Raw genomic sequence first — 20,134 nt, 5'->3', positions numbered from 1 at the left:
TTTCTTACAATGAAGGGTACCTAATCCAGAGCTGAGTTTTTTTTTTTTTCAGTTTTTTTTTTTTTTTTAAATTTCAGTTTCACTGAGGTATAACTGACAGAGGAATTGTATATATTTAAGGTATACAAGTTGATGTTTTAATTAATGTACACATCATGAAATGACTACCACAATCAAACTAGCTAATATTTCAAAGCCCTCATGCTGTTAACATGTCTTTCTTTTAATATGTACCTCTTTTAAAGAACACTACCAGAGTCTGGGGTTGTGGTGCATGGGATAAGCCACTGGTTTGAGTCTCAGCTACTCTGCTTCAGATCCAGCTCCTGCTAATGCACCTGGGAAAGCAACAGAAGATAGCGAAGTGCTTGGGTCCCTGCCACCCAGGTGGGAGCTTAGATGGAGTTCCTGGGTCCTAGTTTCAGGCTGGCTCAGCCCCAGCCATTGTGGCCATTTGGTGAGTAACCAGCAGATGGAAGACCTTCCCTTTCCCTATGTAACTGCCTGTCAAATAAATAAAAATCTTAAAGGAAAAAAAAGATCAGACTAAGATTCATTTAGTCCAGTGCTATTCTTGCATGGATATATATTATAGCACAACACAGTTGCCCTTGATGAGAACTTAGTATCCTCTGTCCTTTAGTAACAATAAATTACTATTTTACAACTCTCTGAACAATTATAACACACTCCTTCATTTAAACAAGCAAAAATCCTAATTCATTTTGTTGCAAATTACAATCACAAAACCAAGTGCACTGATCCCATACACACTCTCAGGATTTAAATAGTGTCTTTAGATTATACTCATAGCCTGTCACCTGTTCACAGGCCAGCCCCTTCAAGTTGTGGACTAGTCTGATTCAAAATTTATGCCACAAAAAAAAAATAAAAATCTGCTCCACTTAGATGTCTCAAGACAAGTATTTAAAACCTACCTGCATTTCTGGTCGTAAGATACATCATCTTTTTCTTCTTTTTGCTACTTATAGTTCCACAGAAAGGTCCTGAAGGAGGACAAGACAAACAGAACTTAGAGTGCGTCACAGTACCGAGACCTGCCAGTCCTGCTCTGTGGGGCAGAACTACCTTCCCAAGGTGCATCCTAGCAGGCAGAGGGGATGGAGGTGGTGGCTGGGGTCAGAGGAGCCACTGAGTTTTGATGCTTTACCAGCAGGTGGCAGAAAGGGATCGAAAAAATTACTTTCGAGAGCCACTCAAGTGGACTAGAGGGATTCAATCTAGATGTATGTTGAATAAATTCATTTGTTTTTCCAGTCAAAAGAGGCCAAGAAAGGTGGCCACAAAGGACTACTTGTTGTGTATCCTGTCCAGCTCATCACCTGAATTGTCCCAGTCTCTTCTGACAAATGCCTTCCTCTTCTCTTCCAGGAACTGGCTTGGAATGAGACCGGCGCTTCCTCCCTCTTTTACATGGCTGGCCTGGAATCAAATTAATGAATGTACATCTCAGTGACTAGAATTAGACACCATATTCTAGTGAGTAAGATCAGCAGTTAAACAAAAAGATATATTTTCTTTTATGACTTTTTAAAAGCTATTTTATTTATTTGAAAGAGTTACAGAGAGAGGTTAGAAACAGAGGTCTTCCCTCCACTGTTCACTCCCCAAATGGCCGCAGTGGCCAGAGCTGAGTCAATCTGAAGACAGGAGCTTCTTCTGGGTCTCCTACATGGGTGGAGGGTCCCAAGAACTTGGGTCATCTTCCTCTGCTTTCCCAAGCACATTAGCAGGGACCTGGATCACAAGAGGAGCAACAAAGACTCAAACCAGCGCCCATATGGGATGCCAGAACTGCAGGCCAGGGCTTTAACCTACTGGACCACAGCACTGGCCCTGAAAAATATTTTTTTTTTTTTTTTTTTTTGGTGAGCAAAGCAAGATTTACCTAAGTCAGAAAACTCCTGCCACAGCAGACAGGAGAGGGGCTCCGAGAGATGAAGACCCCCCCAAAAATCTTGAGATTAAATCCATGGTACGTGAGTTGAAACATTTTAGTACCGGCACCTAAAATCCTTCCTATCTTTCATTGGGTGAGGAAACTTTAAGACCAAAATACAATGAAATACAGGGTCTTCACATTTTCAAAACATTTGGGGTCAGTGTTGTGGTGCAGCAGGTTAAGCCACCACCTGTGGTGCTGGCATCCCCTAGGAGTGCCAATTTGAGGACTGGCTGCTCCATTTCCAATCCAGTTCCCTGGTAATGCACCTGGGAAGGCACTAGAAGATGGCCCAAATCTATGGGTCCCTGCCACCCACATCAGAGACCTGGATAGAGTTCCTGGCTCCTGGTTTCAGTCTGGCCCAACCCTGGCTGTTGTGGTTATTTGGGTGGGGGGTGGGAGCGAACCAGCAGATGGAAGACCTCTCTTTCCCCTTCTGTAACTCTGCCTTTCAAATAAATAAATAAACCTTAAAAAAATTAGCAGAATTATTTATAACACTAAATTAGTCGAAGAAGGGGAAATACTATAAAAGGACTTCAAAAAGTTTGTGTAGAAGTGAAGTGAAAAGATAGCATTTTCCGTGAACTTTTAGAGCCTCCATGCGCCTGTCACTGCACAGTGTGACGTGTTGAGAAGACGCTGCACCCAGCACCCCTACAGTTGGCGTTTTCTCAGGCCACATCAGTGAAAAGTAGGCAACAATGGGAATAATGAGTATAAATTTTCATTCATTATACCAGGAACTTGAATATTCTGAGAGGCAGCAAATTCAATTTTTCAAAAGATGTTTTTTACTTATTTGAAAGGCAACTTACAGAGAAAGAAAGAGAGGGAGAGAGGGAGAGAGGGAGAGGGGGAGAGGGGGAGAGGGGGAGAGGAGGAGAGAATCTTCCATCTGCTCCCCAAATGGCCACGGCTGGGCCAGGCTGAAGCCAGGAGCCAGGAGCTTCACCCAGGTCTCTCACGTGGATGCAGGTGCCCAAGCAGCTGGGTCATCTGCTGCTGCTTTTCCAGGGTCACTAGCAGGGAGCTGGATCAGAATAGGATCAGCTGGGACTTGCAGAGCCCCCATGGGATGCCAGCTTCACAGTCATTGACTTAGCCTGCTATGGCACAATGCTGATGCAAGACAGGCAGCAAATTTAAATAAAAACTCTAATGCCAAAAAACACTAACTTTTAAAACAAAATGCGAATTGGTAATATATTTAAATAGTTAGAAAATTGGCTTTTATCACAAGGTTAGTGTCTGTTCTTGTAACTAGCATGGAAAATCTGGTACCTTTGCTAGCAATTACAATCATGAAAAACAGAATTCAAGCAAAGGACTGTCACAATACAGGAAGAGACTGAAATAATGGCGACAGGGTTAGAAGAGAACTATGCGACAGTGTTCTTAGAAAAGAGAAAGGAGAGGGAAATTTAGAAAAATTCATAAAGGAAACAGCCACAGAAAGCAGATTTTTAAAATGAGGGGTCTAAGAAATTCAGTAAAAACCTGTTGACACCATGGATTCTTTCTAATTTATCCACTTCTTAGTTTCCTCACCACGCAGTGCACTTACACCTAACAGCACCTTACTTTAAATGCAGGGGCACATTAGTGAGGTTGTTCTCATTCTGTGAATCATTTCCTTTGGAAGGCCATAAAATTTGCTGCTATGATTTACCTACTTTTCAGTTGATTTTACAGTCTGGTGCTCGGTCTGGGTCCTTTCCTTTTACATTCTGTTCTTAATGAGACTTCACTTGCTCTGATAGCTTAAAAGATCTCAAGTTTTCTGATTTGTCAGTTTCCCTAGTTCTAAATACTGTAGTTGCTAGCTGATTAAGACAAAAACAGACTTATTACTGCTGCTAGAGGACTCTGAACAGCGTGTTAGGGAAGACGCAAAAGAACATCATCACCCAGATCTTCTGGCAAATGGAGCAAGGGAAAAATACAGGAAAAATATTTATCTCCCTTGCACACTCACATTCTAACCCAAGAACAAACAGAAGTGATAGAGCAAGGCTTCGTTTCTCAAGAACTGACATGTGGGTGAGTGGATTTAGGACCTGAAGAAATTATGCTTTACTCTCTAGGACCACAGGGAGAGGAGGTGAGAGAGGGACTATCCCAAGTGAGTTCTTTCTGCCCAGCAGCACAGAGGCAGCCGATCTCACCCCCTGATCAGGGCACCGGCACCACAGGCAGGTTAGCACTGTTTATTTACAGCTGCTCACAACTGGGCCGTCTGTCCATAAAATCAGTAGTTGTGAAGCAGGAGCTGGCTGTGTAGGAAAAATCATTGGAGCAAATGCTAATACCTTCCTCCCGAATATTCAGACACTGGCCAGATCGAAGACTGGAACTGGAAAAGCAGCTGAAGAATCTCTGAGAAGCATACTAACCTGCCACCAGTTTGGATCTTCTCTGTTTACAATCTGAAGAATTTCTCCTTTGGAAAACTTCAGTCCTGCTTCTTTGCAGGGTATCAGGTTATCATTGTATGGATTATAATCAAAATGACACTTCACAAACACCTAAAACACACAGCACAATGAAAAATACCATAGATCTATCATTTGTCACTGATCTTTTCACATCCTTTTCAAACCACTGATTTGAATGTAACTGACAGTGTACTGAGTATTTGGGGTTAAGGAAGTTGTCTCTGACAAATAAGAATCAAGCTATTAGAATATTAATAAGATGATTTGGTACCTGAGAGAAACAAAACATTAATATATGTTGAAATTTTAATATATTAATGTTTATGTCTTATTTCTCTTTATTTCTTCAACTCTAGTAGAGCATTAAGCCTTTGATCATAAAGTAAATAAAAATGTTATCTCAAAAAACAGAAAATTGTATCTATGAATCATGTTAAATCTGTTCTCTTTATATTAAGAAAAATAAAAATATTTTTCAATTCCATTTTAATCTATCCAATCCTAAATCAACAAAGAGCTTGACTATCATTTTATGCCACTATTCTTATCCCAATTTTTCACTTGATTTTCCAACACTGCATAATTTTAATGCAAGTAAATGCTACTTTCCAATTATCCTGAAATAATACTTGCAGTTGACTTAAAGCATTTATCTAAGATGTGTTAACTGACTGTGAAGGAACCCCCAAAACAAAATTAAACAAAAAATTTCATGCTGATGTCAGACCTGCAATAATACATTTGGTAACTTTAACAGAGATTTAACTGACCAAAACTAGGGCAAAAAATACTTTCCTGGAATTGTCTTGATCTGATTTATAAAATCACTTAAATTTAAATGATCAGCATTAAATTAGTTTTAAGACAAATACTGAAAACGCCTTGAGATCATCTTCAATTTAAATTCATTTAAGTACTCATTTCTCTTATATTTGCTTTATTAATAAAAATATGCACGTTACCACCATTATGAGCTCCAGTTATTTGGAATAACTTATTCATTTGTTTAAAACTGAATTTTTTTGAAATTCTATTTTCATTTTATTTTAAAGGGAGAGAGGGAAAGAGGAAGGGAGGGAGATCTATCCACTGGTTTCATTCCTCAAATCCTGTCAACAGTCAGCTCGGCCAGGCAGAACCCAGGAGCCTGGAACTCAGTCAGACTCTTCCACATGGGCAGCAAGGACCCAAATACTTGACCCATCACACACTGCCTCCAAGGGTGGATTAGTAAGAAGCTGGATCAGAATTGGAGTAGCTGGGACTTGAACCAGGCACTCCAATATGGGAATGCAGGTGTCCCAAGTGGCAACTTAGATTTAATCACTGCTCCAAATGCCCAAGCCTGAATTCTAATTAAATTAGGCACTTTCAGTATTTGATAGCAAGTTCACACCAACAGCTTTCTTAAAACAGGCTTGTTTTATACATATTTATTGAATATGTATAAACCGTCCACTCATTAAGAAGTTACAAATTTTATCATCTAAAGAACAGCCTTAGCGATAATCAGCAAGAAAACTTTAATAAGCAGAAAAGCACACAATTAGTCAGAACAATAATGCTGTTTTCCTATCTGTTCATCATACTTCCAAAAATACAACTACATAAGATATTTAAATAATAAGTAGATATATTAGTGTGGTAAAAACCAATGTGACTGATGCATCCTGAAATAATTTAAAAATAACTAAATTTGGTTACATGAAATAAAAGTTTGGTTACTTGCAATTGTATGGTTTTTTTGTAGAAAGCAGTGAAAATATCTTCAATAGCTTTGAAAAGGCTAAAAATTCATGCTAAAAAAATCAGTAAGCCAATTTTTTTTCCTGATAGACAATTTATAAGTATCTAAAAAGCAAGCAAACAATATTCAAGATTGCTAAAGTGTGAGAGTTTGCCTTGACAATGGCATGCAGCTCAACGTTTTGGCAACAACAACAAAAAACCAAAATGACTTAAATTTAATCAAGGTGATTTTAATTCTGATAAAACAGAAAAACCAAGTACCAGCGAATGTTCTCAAATAACATCATACCTGATGGACATGTGCTGGATGCCTCTCCATATTGATGCAACTCTAAAAATATATTTTTCAATTGCATAAGTAAAGCCAGACTTTCAACTTATAATAAACAAAATATAAACAAATTACTGGTCCATTTCATTACTTCACTCTTTCGGTAGAGCACTTCCCTCCCTAATCAATTGTCACAAGGGAAAATCCATGCAAATTATAAGTGACAGAAGCAAAAAGTTAGAGGTCCTGGAGATGAGGCTGAGAAAAAGGATTGCTATGTTAAAGCTATAAAAATATCTGCATATCCTGTATCTCAAGAAGGGTGTGTGAGTTAAGACCTATGCCCTGTCATCTAACATTGAGTGTGGTCATCAAGCTTACATGTAAGACACAACATACTTTGCAACCATAAAGCTCAGACTTTACAAAATAGTCCAAAATCCAAATATTCACACTTCTACTCCTTTTGAATTGCTCCCTAAATGCAGTTATTTGTAGAATACAAACTATATCTCTCAAAAAGATTTCTAGAGGAACAATACTTATTTTTTACATATTAATTGTGAGATATAACTTAGGTGTTCAAAAACTCAGATTAACCTGGCTTTATTTTGAACTTTAAGCTTTAAAAAACCTTTGATCTAGATATTTGGCAATGGCCTTAAAACCATAAGGATTTAACTAGATTATATTTCATTAAATGCATTTTAAAGTGCTTCACTAATAGGTTATGCATGTTAACTGTTCATTCATTATTAAAATATTTCAATTCCATATTCTTATTACTAAAAGAATAGTAAAAAATTTTTAGGATAGAATACAGAAAAGAAAGCACAGATGGCTTTCAAACTAAGGAAGGGCAGTATTTTGGCAGAGCGGGTGTTAAGCCACCCGCTTGGAATGCCTGCATCCCACATGAGAGTGCCAGTTCAAGTTCCGGCTACTCTACTTCTATTCTAGCTTCCTGCTAATGTGTCCTAGTAGGCTACAGATGATGGTTCAAGTGCACGGGCCCCTGCTACCCATGTGGGAAACATGGATGGAGTTCTAGACTCCACTTCAGCCTGGTCCAACCTGACTGTTGCAGGCATTTGGGGCATGAATTAGCAGATGGGGTAACTGTGTATGTTGCTCTGCCTTTCAAGTAGATGAAAATTAACATAAAACAACCCCAAAACATAAACGTTCAACCTTAGAGTAAAAAAATGTACAACTTACAACTATATCATGAATACATTTTCTTCCTACCTCATCAGAAATCCAAATATTTGATAACATTGTGTTGAAAGTACTGGGGGCTAATAGGCCTATGGAACAATGCTTAAACTTGTCAGGAGCACAATATGGTAATAGCTATCAAGATTACAAATGTATAAACCTTCTGACCCAGTAATCTATTTCTGGGAATGTATTCAACAGTTATCAATATGATAGACACAAAATGACTTGTGTATAGGAATTTTTTAAAAAGATTTATTAGAAAGGCAGAGTTACAGAGCGGCAGAGGCAGAATGAGAGAGGTCTTCCATCTGATGGTTCACTCCCCAGATGGCCGCAACAGCTGGAACTGGGCCAATCCAAAGCCAGGAGCTTCTTCCGGGCCTCCCACACAGGTGCAGCGGTACAAGGACTTGGGTCATCTTTTACTGTTTTCCCGGGCCATAGCAGAGAGCTGGATGGGAAATGGAGCAGCTGGGAGTTGAATCGGTGCCCATATGGGATGCTAGCACTGCAGGGTGCAGCTTTACCTGCTATGCCACAGCACCAGCCCCCGTGTATAGGACTATTAACTACTGACTTACTTCTAAGAGGAAAATATTAAAAGCAATATATATAGTAGTAGAGAACGGGTTAAAATGACAAGTTTATGGAATATAACACTATTGTGCTGTTTAAAAAAGGTGTGTGTTTAAGTGTCAAAGGGATCACATAAACAAGATTAGTGTCTGCTAATACTAACTGATAGAATTAAAAAGAACAATCTAACATGGGAAGCCGGATACACAGCAGACTCATAGAATGGCAGATGCCCTACACAGCACTCTGGCCTCAGAATCAGCCTTGAAGGCATTTGGATGTGGCTAAAAAGTCCATGAGTATTCCAGGCGTGGAAAGCCAAGACACTCTGGCAAAAAAACAAACAAACAAACAAAAAAACACCTAAATGAAAGATCTCTGTGAGTGAGATCCCAGTGGAAAGAATGGGCCATCAAAGAGGGTATCTTTCTCTGAAGGGAAAAGAGAACTTCCACTTTTACTATGGCCTTGTTTAAATAAGATCGGAGTTGGAAAACTCAAGAGGCTTCCAGAGCCTTGGAAGCTCATGACTAGAGCCTCGGGTGATTACTGACATCATAAATAAGAGTGTCAATTGTTAAATCAACAACAGGAGTCACTGTGCACTTACTCCCCAGGTAGGATCTCTGTCCTTAATGTGTTGTACTATGTGAATTAATGGTATAACTAGTACTCAAACAGTACTTTATACTTTGTGTTTCTGTGTGGGTGCAAACTGTTGAAATCTTTACTTAGTATATACTAAATTGATCTTCTGTATATAAACATAATTGAAAATGAATCTTAATGAAGAATGGAATGGGAGATGGAGTGGGAGATGGGATAGTTGCGGGTGGGAGGGAGATTATGGGGCAGGGGAAGCTGCTATAATCTAAAAGCTGTACTTTGGAAATTTATATTTATTAAATAAAAATTTTTTAAAAAGGTGTGTGTTTATCAACAGGCTATCCAGGTACCAAGGAGGAAAGATCCTTAAGATGCATGGTTTGGTGGAAAAAATACAAGGTACAAAATACCATGTTTGCTATGCAACAAATGAAAAAGGAGGTGGAAGGAGAATAAAAATAGGTAACTACCATTTACTAGCATATGAATAAAGACACTCTGGGAAGATAAACTAATAGCATAGTTTCTTATTGGGATGGTGAGAACTATGCAGTAGAAAGGAATCAGAGTAGAAGATAGCTGGATATATCTATATCTATATTTATATATAAAGTTTTTTCTACCATGGGAATGATTCACTTATTCAAATGACTCCTATTCTGACTTAGATGAAGTAACATAACCCTTCAATCTGAGACTATTAAAAAACTGGACATATTATATGAAAGTGTTTTTCAAGACATCAGAGATCAGATAATGGAAACAGGATGAACCCTGCAAATGCCCCAGCTAACTACACAGTTACATCCCAGATTTCCTTTGTCTTGGTCACACCTGGCAAAGCTGAAAAACCAAGAGCTGAAAGAATCAAACTACTGACAAGGAACTGTATCCTAGAACAAAGTTTAAGAATATACATTTTTAAGACTTATTTAATGGAGCTGGCACTGTGGCGTAGTGGGTAAAGCTGCTGCCTGCACTGCCAGCATCCCATATGGGCGCCGATTTGAGTCCCGGCTGCTCCACTTCTGACCCAGCTCTCTACTATGGCCTGGGAAAGCAGCAGAGGATGGCCCAAGCCCTAGGGCCCCTGCACCCATGTGGGAGACTCGGAGGATGATCCTGGCTTCAGATCGGTGAAGCTCTGGCCACTGTGGCCAACTGGGCAGTGAACCAGCGGATAGAAGACCTCTCTGCCTAACTCTGACTTTCAAATAAATCAATTTATTTACATGAAAGGTAGAGAGAGAATGAATGAAATGATCTTCCATCTGCTAGTTCACCTCCCAAATGGCTGCATCACTGAGACTGGGCCAGGGCAAAGCCAGGAGCCTGAAACTCCATCCAGGTCTCCCACTTGGGCCATCTGCTGCTGCTTTCCCAGGCAGGGTAGCAGGGAGGTAGATGGGAGGTGAAGCAAGTGGGACTTGACCCAGAGCCCATGTGGGATGCCAGCCTCGCAGGCGGCAGCTTAACCCACTGTACAATTCCTGCCCCTACTTAAGAATATTTCTAATACTGAAATATCCATCACCCAACAAAGTAAAATTCATAATTCCTGGAAGCCAATCAAAAATTACCAGCACACTAGGAAGCAGGAAATATGCCTTAGAATGAGGAGAAAACAGAGTGGTCCACTCAAACACAACTGTGATAGAATTAATAGACAAGGACATTACAGTGATTAATTCAACTTTACATATTGGGTTTCTATGCTAAGAAGCTAGAGAAAGAACCTGGTATGTTAAGTAGACACACAACAGATACAAAAGAAGATCCAATGTGAACTTAGAGATGACAAGCAAAATGTCTAAGACACAAACTCTGTCAGGGATGACTAACAGCAGAATGCAGAAGGGCATACTTGCAGAAGAGCAAGCTTGACAGAGTGATAAAAACTATTCAAAATGGAGTACATGGAGGAAAAAAGGCTGAAATAAATGAAAAGAGCATCAGTGAGCTATGGACATCATCAAGGAGCCTAATATACAGAGCACCTCAAAAAGTTCATGGAAAAATATAATTAAAAGTGTAAGTTTATTTTGATGCAAATTTTACAAAAGTATTATGTGGAAAATATGTGAAATGAGAAAACTATGCATGGGTTTCAAAAAATATTTGGCAGCTAGATTTAAGACACAGAGCTATAAAACTTCTGGAGGAACTATAGGAGAAAATTCTGCTAATCTTGGGTTATGCATAGATTTCTTACAAAAGAACAAAGGTATGATTTACAAAAGTAAAAAAAAAATAAATTGAGCTTAATCAAAATTAAGAACTTTTGCTCTTTGAATGAGACACCGTTAAGAGAAGGGAAAACAAGCCAGACCAGAAGAAAATGTTTGCAAATCACAATTCTTATGAAGCACTTATATCCAGAAAATACAAAGAATGCTCAAAACTAAATAAGAAACCAACTCAAAAAATGGACAAAAGATATGAAGATACTTCTCGGGGGCAGGTGTAAGCACTGTACATGCGCAAAAGAAGGTTAATATTGTTTAATCACCAACGAAATGTAAATTAAAACTATAATGAGACTACTACACATCTATAAGAATGGCTAAAATTATGGGCTAGTACTGTGGTATAGTGGGTAAAACCGCCACCTGCAGTGCCAACATTCCATATGGGCAACGGTTCAAGTACCAGCTGCTCCACTTCTGATCCAGCTCTCTGCTATTGCCTGAGAAAGCAGTGGAAGATGGCCCAAGTTCTTGGATCCCTGTACTCACATGGGAAACATGGAAGAAGCTCCAGGCTCCTGGCTTTGGAATAGCCCATCTCTGGCCGTTGTGGCCATTTGGGAAGTGAATCAGCAGATGGAACACCTCTCTCTGTCTCTGCCTCTGCCTCTCTGCTTTCAAATAAATTTTTTTTTTTTAAAAGAACTGCTAAATTTCAAAAGATGGACCATAACACATATGCTTAAGATGTGGAGTAATAATGTGAATTGGACAATCATTCTTTAAAACAGTTTATTTCTTTAAAAGTTCAACATCCACCTACTATATCACCAAATTCTTCCAACTCCCATGTATTTACCTGAGACTAATGTACAAATGTTGACGGCAGGTTTATTTGTAATAGTCCCCAAATGTTAACAATGAAAATGTTTATCAGTCAGTTAATGGGTAAACAAACTGTGCTACAACCATCCAATAGAATAGGCTTTGTGAATAAAAAGGAATGAACTATCAATAAATATAACACAGGTGAATCCCAAAATAATTAGCTGAAAGAAGGCAGATCAACAAAGCTTTTTTTAAAAAGTCTACATGTATGATTCCACTTCCATTAAAAAAAAAAAGGCGGGGGGGTGGGATAAAAAACTTATGTAAATGGACAGAAAGCAGAGCAGCAGCTGCCTGAAGTGAGGGGGAGGCCAAGGCCTCCCAAGGGAGAGGGATGGACCCAAGTGGATTTAAGGAAACTGCTGGGGGCCGGAGCCGCGGCTCACTAGGCTAATCCTCCGCCTAGCGGCGCCGGCACACCGGGTTCTAGTCCCGGTCGGGGTGCCGGATTCTGTCCTGGTTGCCCCTCTTCCAGGCCAGCCCTCTGCTGTGGCCAGGGAGTGCAGTGGAGGATGGCCCAGGTGCTTGGGCCCTGCACCCCATGGGAGACCAGGAAAAGCACCTGGCTCCTGCCATCGGATCAGCGCGGTGTGCCGGCCGCAGCGCGCCGGCCGCGGCGGCCATTGGAGGGTGAACCAACGGCAAAAGGAAGACCTTTCTCTCTGTCTCTCTCACTGTCCACTCTGCCTGTCAAAAAAATAAAAAAAAAAAAAAAAAAGGAAACTGCTGGGGGGGGTGACATATGTTCATGACCTTGACTGTGCTGATAGTTTCAAAGGTACATATGGATATCCAGATTTATCAAGCTGTACATTTTAACTAGATGTTATTTGCAGAGACTATCTCAAACATGCTTTGAAAAGTCAAATCAAAATCAGTAAAGTACAAAAAAAAAATTCTTCAGAAATATTGCTGTGCCAATGCAGCTGACAATAATTAGCAGGACAAAATAAATAAGATGGATAAAATGGCTGAAGAAACAGCTCCACTGTGACTGATGTTAAATTACAGTGTGGCTACTAATTTCGTTGGAATGTGTTGGCTAAACATGCTGCTAGTGTTGCTAATAGAACCTGGGTCCCTAGTCATAGTTCCACACTCAAGCCAGTCTGTATCAGAGTGAGTCCATATCAGAGTGAGTGACAAGAGGTAAACACAGTGATCACGGTTGCTAAGTGCTCCATGACGAGAGCTGAGATAACCAAGGAAGGATATTTTTTTTTTCCTGTAGATATTCAAAGTGTCTGAACTTGGCTTGCTTGATTAAATTACACACACCACTTTGAAATTAGCAAGGAGATCAGAATATATATATTTTAAAAAAGGCTTGCAGGGGATTTCACACTTTTGTATGGCATATATCCATCTGGAGACCACAAATGTAAGCTTCAGTTAGTCAAATAAAAATCCTTACCAAAAAAAAAAAAAAAAAAAAATCTGTTAACCCAGGCTGCTGAGAATTATACTAACCATAATTCTTTTTTTGAGGACATACTTGTTTTATTCTGATATAAGGGGACTAACCATAATTCTTAAATCCATAGCACACTTCAATCACCAGTCCACACATTGTTTTTGTTCAGTTTTAATAGTATAATAAAGAGCCACCCAAAACAAAGAGTAGAATTGTGAGTGGTCTTCCTGCCTCCATTCCATTTCGTCCCATCATCCTGGCCTCCCCAGTCAAGGTAACCCTCACCCTGACTCTTGTGTTCACAAGCTCTTGCTTTTCCTTTTGTACACAGTTCTAATTTTATCTATATGTATTCTTTAATTGCAGTTATTTTAAATAAAAAACAATCACGTTACATGCATGTCATATTTTAGGATTTACATGCTTCCAGCTGTACATATGTAAGAACTGCTCTAGGAAGCAACTGCATCATGATATATGTTAACAGTCTACTCTGAGAGATAGTAAACTATGTCTTTCCCCAATGTGGCTATACTGACTTACATTGCTCCCAGCAATGTAGATGAAGTACTATAGATTCACATCTACAATTTCTGGCAATTGAATAGGATAAAATGGTATCTTACAGTTAACTTTTTAAGCATATCTTCATATATTTACTGACCAAGTATTCCCTTCTGCTTGATTTTTGTATGTAGAGTCAAACAGGAACACAACTTCAAACACTGTCTTTATGAATAACCGATTTCCTCCATTCATTCAATAGCTCCTTTTCTCACTGCAATTTTACATCTATCATTTATTGAAGCAATATACATGTGCAGGTATTTCTCTGAGCTAATCCACTGATCATGCTGTCAATCTCAGTGCCCAGGCCAATAATATCTTGATTCCTACACATTAATGATAAACCCTGTTCTGCCTCAAAATTTTCTTGGTTATTCATCTTCTTAAATTCCATGAAAAACTTTTGGAATACTGATCAGAATTCCATTGAATCTACAAGTCAATCTGAGGAAAACTGACATCTTCAGAATACTGTCTTCCTGCCCAAGAACATGATTTTTTGATTGTCTTAACCATTTTTTGTGTGTTGAGGTCTTCAATTTTTTTTTTCAACTTTTATTTAATGAATATAAATTTCCAAAGTACGGCTTATGGATTACAATGGCTTCCCCCCCATATCGTCTCTCCCACCCGCATCCCTCCCCTTTCCCACTCCCTCTCCCCTTCCATTCACATGAGGATTCATTTTCGATTCTCTTTATATACAGAAGATCAGTTTAGCATACATTAAGTAAAGATTTCAACAGTTTGCTCCTGCACAGAAACATAAAGTGAAAAATAATAGATGATTTTTAAAATGATGATGAAATCAGATCAGACCTATTGTCATGTTTAATCCCAGTGAGAGTCAAGTTGGGAATTGATAATTTCTTTTTTTTTTTTTTTTACAGAAGATCAGTTTAGCATACATTAAGTAAAGTTTTCAACAGTTTGCACCCCCATAGAAACACAAAGCGAAATATACTGTTTGAGTACTCATTATAGCATTAAGTCTCAATGTACAGCACATTAAGGACAGAGATCCTACATGAGGAGTAAGTGCACAGTGACTCCTGTTGTTGACTTTACAAATTGACACTCCTGTTTATGGCATCAGTAATCTCCCTATGCACCAGTCATGAGTTTCCAAGGCTATGGAAGCCTTTTGAGTTCACTGACTCTTATCTTGTTTAGACAAGGTCATAGTCAAAGTGGAGGTTCTCTCCTCCCTTCAGAGAAAGGTACCTCCTTCTTTGAAGACCTGTTCTTTCCACTGGGATCTCACTCACAGAGATCTTTCATTTAGGGTTTTGTTTTGTTTTGTTTTGTTTTTGCCAGAGTGTCTTGGCTTTCCATGCCTGAAATACTCTCATGGGCTTTTCAGCCAGATCCGAATGCCTTTAGGGCTGATTCTGAGGCCAGAGTGCTGTTTAGGACATCCGCCATTCTATGAGTCTGCTGAGTACCTCGCTTCCCATGTTGGATCACTCTCCCCTTTATTTATTCTATCGGTTAGTATTAGCAGGTACTAGACTTGTTTATGTGCTTCCTTTGACTCTTAGTCCTTTCATTATGATCAATTGTGAACTGAAATTGATCACTTGGACTGGTGAGATGGCATTGGTACATGCCACCTTGATGGGATTAAATTGGAGTTACCTGGTATGTTTCTAACTCTACCATTGAGGTCTTCAATTTTTTTTTTTTAATTTGACAGGCAGAGTGGACAGTGAGAGAGAGAGACAGAGAGAAAGGTCTTCCTTTGCCGTTGGTTCACCCTCCAATGGCCGCTGCGGCCGGCGCGCTGCGATGATCCGGTGGCAGGAGCCAGGAGCCAGGTGCTTTTCCTGGTCTCCCATGGGGTGCAGGGCCCAAGCACTTGGGCCATCCTCCACTGCACTCCCTGGCCACAGCAGAGAGCTGGCCTGGAAGAGGGGCGACCGGGACAGAATCCGGCGCCCCAACCGGGACTAGAACCCGGTGTGCAGGCGCCGCTAGGCGGAGGATTAGCCTAGTGAGCCGCGGCGCCGGCCCGAGGTCTTCAATTTTTTGATAGACTTATTCCTAGACATAAACGTGACATTCTCTGGTTCTATTGTAAATGATGTCATAGTTACTACGTATGTTGATGACATAAAAATGCAAATGACTTTTGTATATTAATTTATTTTCAAGAACTTTGCTAAATTCTTATTTCTAAGTTTATAGTTGTTTGGGCATTTTCTATGCCAATCATCCTATAATTTGAAACTAAAACTTCTTCCTCCCCAGACTTCCACATCAGAACCTCGGTGGCCACACTGAACGCAAGTGCTGCTAGCAAAGGCCCTTTCCCAGCTCCTTTTTTTTTTTTTTTAAAGTAACTGAAGACTTCATTTACTTTTGTTTTAAACTTCATTTCTCACTTCTTTGGCTTATAAATAACTGCATAAATTAAAGACAGCAGTGTCCCAAGAGTCTTGGAATTTTAAATACTATGGATCTACATTTCATTAGATCCTAAAAATTTTTAAAAAGCAGTCAAAATTCTTGAACTTGTTTTAAGCAGCTGAATCTATTCAGTTTGCCTCACTGTCGGAAGCTTCATCAAAATTCTGAACAAGGTCACCCTCCTCAAGAGCAATGGTGGCTTCCTGTCCAGCTTCCGCCCCTGTCCTGAAGCTTCTCAACACCAAGCTGGTTTCAGATGCTGGTGGCATTTCCACCAGCAGCTGCTTTGTCTTAGCATGGCTGCGAATGGCCAGAGTGTTTGCTGCCAGAGATGCTGAACACTGGGACTGTTGAACAGGATCTCTACTCCCTGGTTTGCAAACATATTACCTCTTCCGTATCAGAGATACTACTTATTTCTAATTTCTTTGAGGAGAACTGAAGATTGCATTATCAGCTATGACAGACAGTGTTGGTTGTATCACTGGAAGGCAGCTCCTTTTCATTAATGCATACTTTTCCCAGAGGCTGGCAAGTTCCCCTGGTTTATGATGGGCTGGGTTCTTTTTATTTTGTTGGAAATAGGGCTTCATGGGGCACTAGGGTTGGCACTCAAGAGGTGTCAGGCAGACTAGCCGAGAGTTCAGTTTCTGATAAAGGGAAAACTTAACATTCAACAATTCAGAATGTTTAAAGTCTTTTTTTTTTTAAGGAAATGAAGGCAATTCCCTCTTTCTCCTAATTTACTAATCTTTAGTGAAAAATATGAAAAGCTATTCTATTTTAATCAAATTGTTGGTTTTTTCCTTTATTTTTTTATTTTAATTATTAAAGGTTATTTTCTTTTAATCTGTTAATATATTTAGTTACATATACAGATTTTCTAATATAAAACTGTGCCAGCATACCTAGGACAAACCCAGCTCAGACACACCGTATTACCTCTTTCTACACACAATTAAATTTGATTTAGTAATATTTTCTGGGGAATTTTAACATGTTTATCCTTGAGTCAAACAGCACTACAATTTATTTTTTTATTAATGCTTTTGGAAACCAGGTCATATTGACCTGAAAGAAGGAGTAAGAATTCCCATCAGTTGGCCTCAGTGAAAAAACGGAATTAGGAGCTGTCTCTGGAAACCTAAATTATATGTAAGTTGAAGAACCTCAGAATTGGCTACAGTTTCTAACTCACCCTAATCCTCAGATTTAGAAATGCAAACCTTTATGTCTCATAGAAGAATTTGGACTTTCGGCCAGCGCTGCCCACACTTGGAAAACCACCACCCTGGTAGGGAGAGCTCCTGTCTTCCAGCTGCTATCCCAGCAGTCGCAAGGAAGCACGGAGATGGGCTCCACGGCACCACACGTGACTCTCCCTGATCCATGGCCACATTCTAGACTCCCAGTGGATGAGTGAAACTGCAGATAGCACCAAATCCCACAATTTAATGCCTTTTCCATCTTCACTAAACATTTGTCACGCAATATGGCCATAACGTTTGCAGTTTGAGGTGTGACAGTAAAACCAGCGTGGATTTTTCTCCTGCTCCACAATTTCACAGATAGGAGATTCATTCCTATGCAGATTGCAGCAATCTCAGGATATGACTGCTTTTCTTAATCAAGTTGACAATTTTCACCTATTCACTTAAAGGCAGCACCATATGACTTCTCTGACACTGATAATTCTCTGAATTGCTAGCATCACTCTCTTGTATTCTGGGGCATCATTAAGTAAACAGTAAGAGATAACTGAACACAGGCACTGTGATAGAGCGACAGTGACCCTGATAGCTCAGGTTAAGTGACTAATGGGCATGTGCTGGACACAGGAACGCTTCAGGTCTGGGGAGGGGCAGGGGAAGATTTCTTCATGTTATCAGGTGGTATACAATTTAAAACCTATGGGTTATTTCTGGAATATTCCATTGAATATTTTCAGACCACGGTTGAACTGAAACTGCAGCAGGAGTGACTACCGTGCTACACGGTGGAACCTGGAGTGAGAGTCACAGAGGCGAACTGCCCTTGCTTGCCCACAGCTTTCTCTGCAGAGGGGGCCCACAGTTTGCCCAGCACAGTCCTGGCCTGTGCCTACTGCTCCAGCAGAAGCAGCAACACTCCTAGTTCTCGTTTTCATTGGATCTTTGTCCTTAGTGTGCTGTACATTAAGATTTAATGCTATAACTAGTACTCAAACAGTATTTTTCACTTTATGTTTCTGTGTGGGAGCAAATTGTTGAAATCTTTACTTAATGTATGCTAAACTGATCTTCTGTATATAAAGAGAATCGAAAATGAATCTTGATGTGAATGGAAGGGGAGAGGGAGTGGGAAAGGGGCGGGTTGCGGGTGGGAAGGACGTTATGGGGGGAAGCCATTGTAATCCATAAGCTGTACTTTGGAAATTTATATTCATTAAATAAAATAAAATAAAAAAAATAAATAAGAGTGCCAATTGTTAAATCAACAATGGGAGTCACTGGGTACATGCTCCCCATGTAGGATCTCTGTCCTTAATGTGTTCTACTATGAAACTTAAAAACAACATTACTAGTCGAACAATACCCTATACCTTGTGCGGTTGTGTGAGTGCAGCCTGTTGAAAGCCTTGCTTAGTATATATTAAGTTGATCTTCAGTATATGAAGGTAATTGAAAATGAAACTCGATGAAGGGCGGGATGGGAGAGGGAGTGGGAGAGGGAAGGGCCACGGGAGGGAGGGAGGTTGGGGGGGGGGAAGCCACAACAATACAAAAGTTGCACTTTGTAAACTCACATTTATTAAATAAACTATATAACAAAAAAAAGAAAAAAAAGAACTTAATACTTTACCCTTTTAGTATTTTTTATGTTCTACTTAAAACTATTGGTTGAACTCTGTAATTAATACACAATTACTCTTAGGTGTTTAATTAATGCTATAACTAGTACTCAAATAGTATTTTACACTTTGTGTTTCTGCGTGGGTGCAAACTGTTGAAATCTTTACTTAATATATGCTAAATTGATCTTCTGTATATAAAGATAATTGAAAATTAATCTTGATGTGAATTGAAGGGGAGAGGGAGTGGGAGAGGGGAGTGTTGTGGGTGGGAGGGAAGTTATGGGGGGGGGAGCTATTGTAATCCATAAGCTGTACTTTGGAAATTTATGTTCATTAAATAAAAATAAAAAAAAAAAGTCCCAATTTGAAGAAGTCTCAGCCCTCCTTGAAAGCTTTCATGCCATAGCCTCTTTTCTTCTTTATGGTAGGATAGACCCAGTATTTCCAGATGCTTATATGCTCTCCTCTTCCCCATTTAAAACATCTCTCACCAAAATGTTAATTGAAACCAGGGTTTGAAACACTATGGGTGGAGAAAAAATTTATGTGCATGTCATGAAATTCACTTCACCAGGTATAAAACTTTTAATGGAATTTGGGCCAAAATTCAAGCTATTACTAACATGAAAATCTGTTTTCTCTGAAAAAGTCCATTATAGTCATGGTGAGTTGGAAGAATTCTGGAGCTTGGAACACAGTGGAGGTGGAGGGAACACAAACAGCATTCTATCAACTTACACATAACAAACAAGTATATATAAATCTTAAGTTTTACTTTCCCAATTATTCACGTCCAAGATAGGACTCATGTTATCACAAACAGAAATGTGTCAGTTGAGGAATGAAGGTGGTCTGAATGGCACTAATGATATGGAATGTCTAAGTCCTCATATTTTTTTCATGGTTTCTTCTCTTGAAGGTCTCTATGCTCATTTTAACTAAGTTCATTCCAAGTCTTTCATTTTTCAGAAGTCTAATTTACACACCAAAACTCATGATTAAGTATCTTA

General features: G+C 39.5%; 1 protein-coding gene across 23 annotated transcripts in view; it reads right to left on the bottom strand.

The window, feature by feature from the left end:
- The window catches only part of PALS2 (protein associated with LIN7 2, MAGUK p55 family member), a 124,828-nt gene that overhangs the window by 25,867 nt on the left and 78,827 nt on the right, over positions 1–20,134 (bottom strand). For 15 of the 23 annotated variants that reach the window (XM_051852828.3, XM_051852829.3, XM_051852831.3 and 12 more), the window contains 4 exons: positions 6,443–6,484; positions 4,363–4,494; positions 1,344–1,443; positions 939–1,007 (listed from right to left, as the gene is read on the bottom strand). In XM_051852828.3, coding sequence (XP_051708788.1) covers positions 939–1,007; positions 1,344–1,443; positions 4,363–4,494; positions 6,443–6,484 — 343 coding nt within the window. The remainder of the gene's footprint in view (positions 1–938; positions 1,008–1,343; positions 1,444–4,362; positions 4,495–6,442; positions 6,485–20,134) is intronic. The other 8 variants (XM_070059664.2, XM_070059665.2, XM_070059666.2 and 5 more) reach the window with 1 other exon arrangement.

This window comes from Oryctolagus cuniculus, chromosome 16, assembly GCF_051225735.1.
Source record: "Oryctolagus cuniculus isolate XC-2025 breed Fujian yellow rabbit chromosome 16, ASM5122573v1, whole genome shotgun sequence".
NCBI classification, from domain to species: domain Eukaryota; kingdom Metazoa; phylum Chordata; class Mammalia; order Lagomorpha; family Leporidae; genus Oryctolagus; species Oryctolagus cuniculus.
Note: the sequence above shows the minus strand (reverse complement) of the source record. Positions and strands in the feature narration are given on the sequence as shown.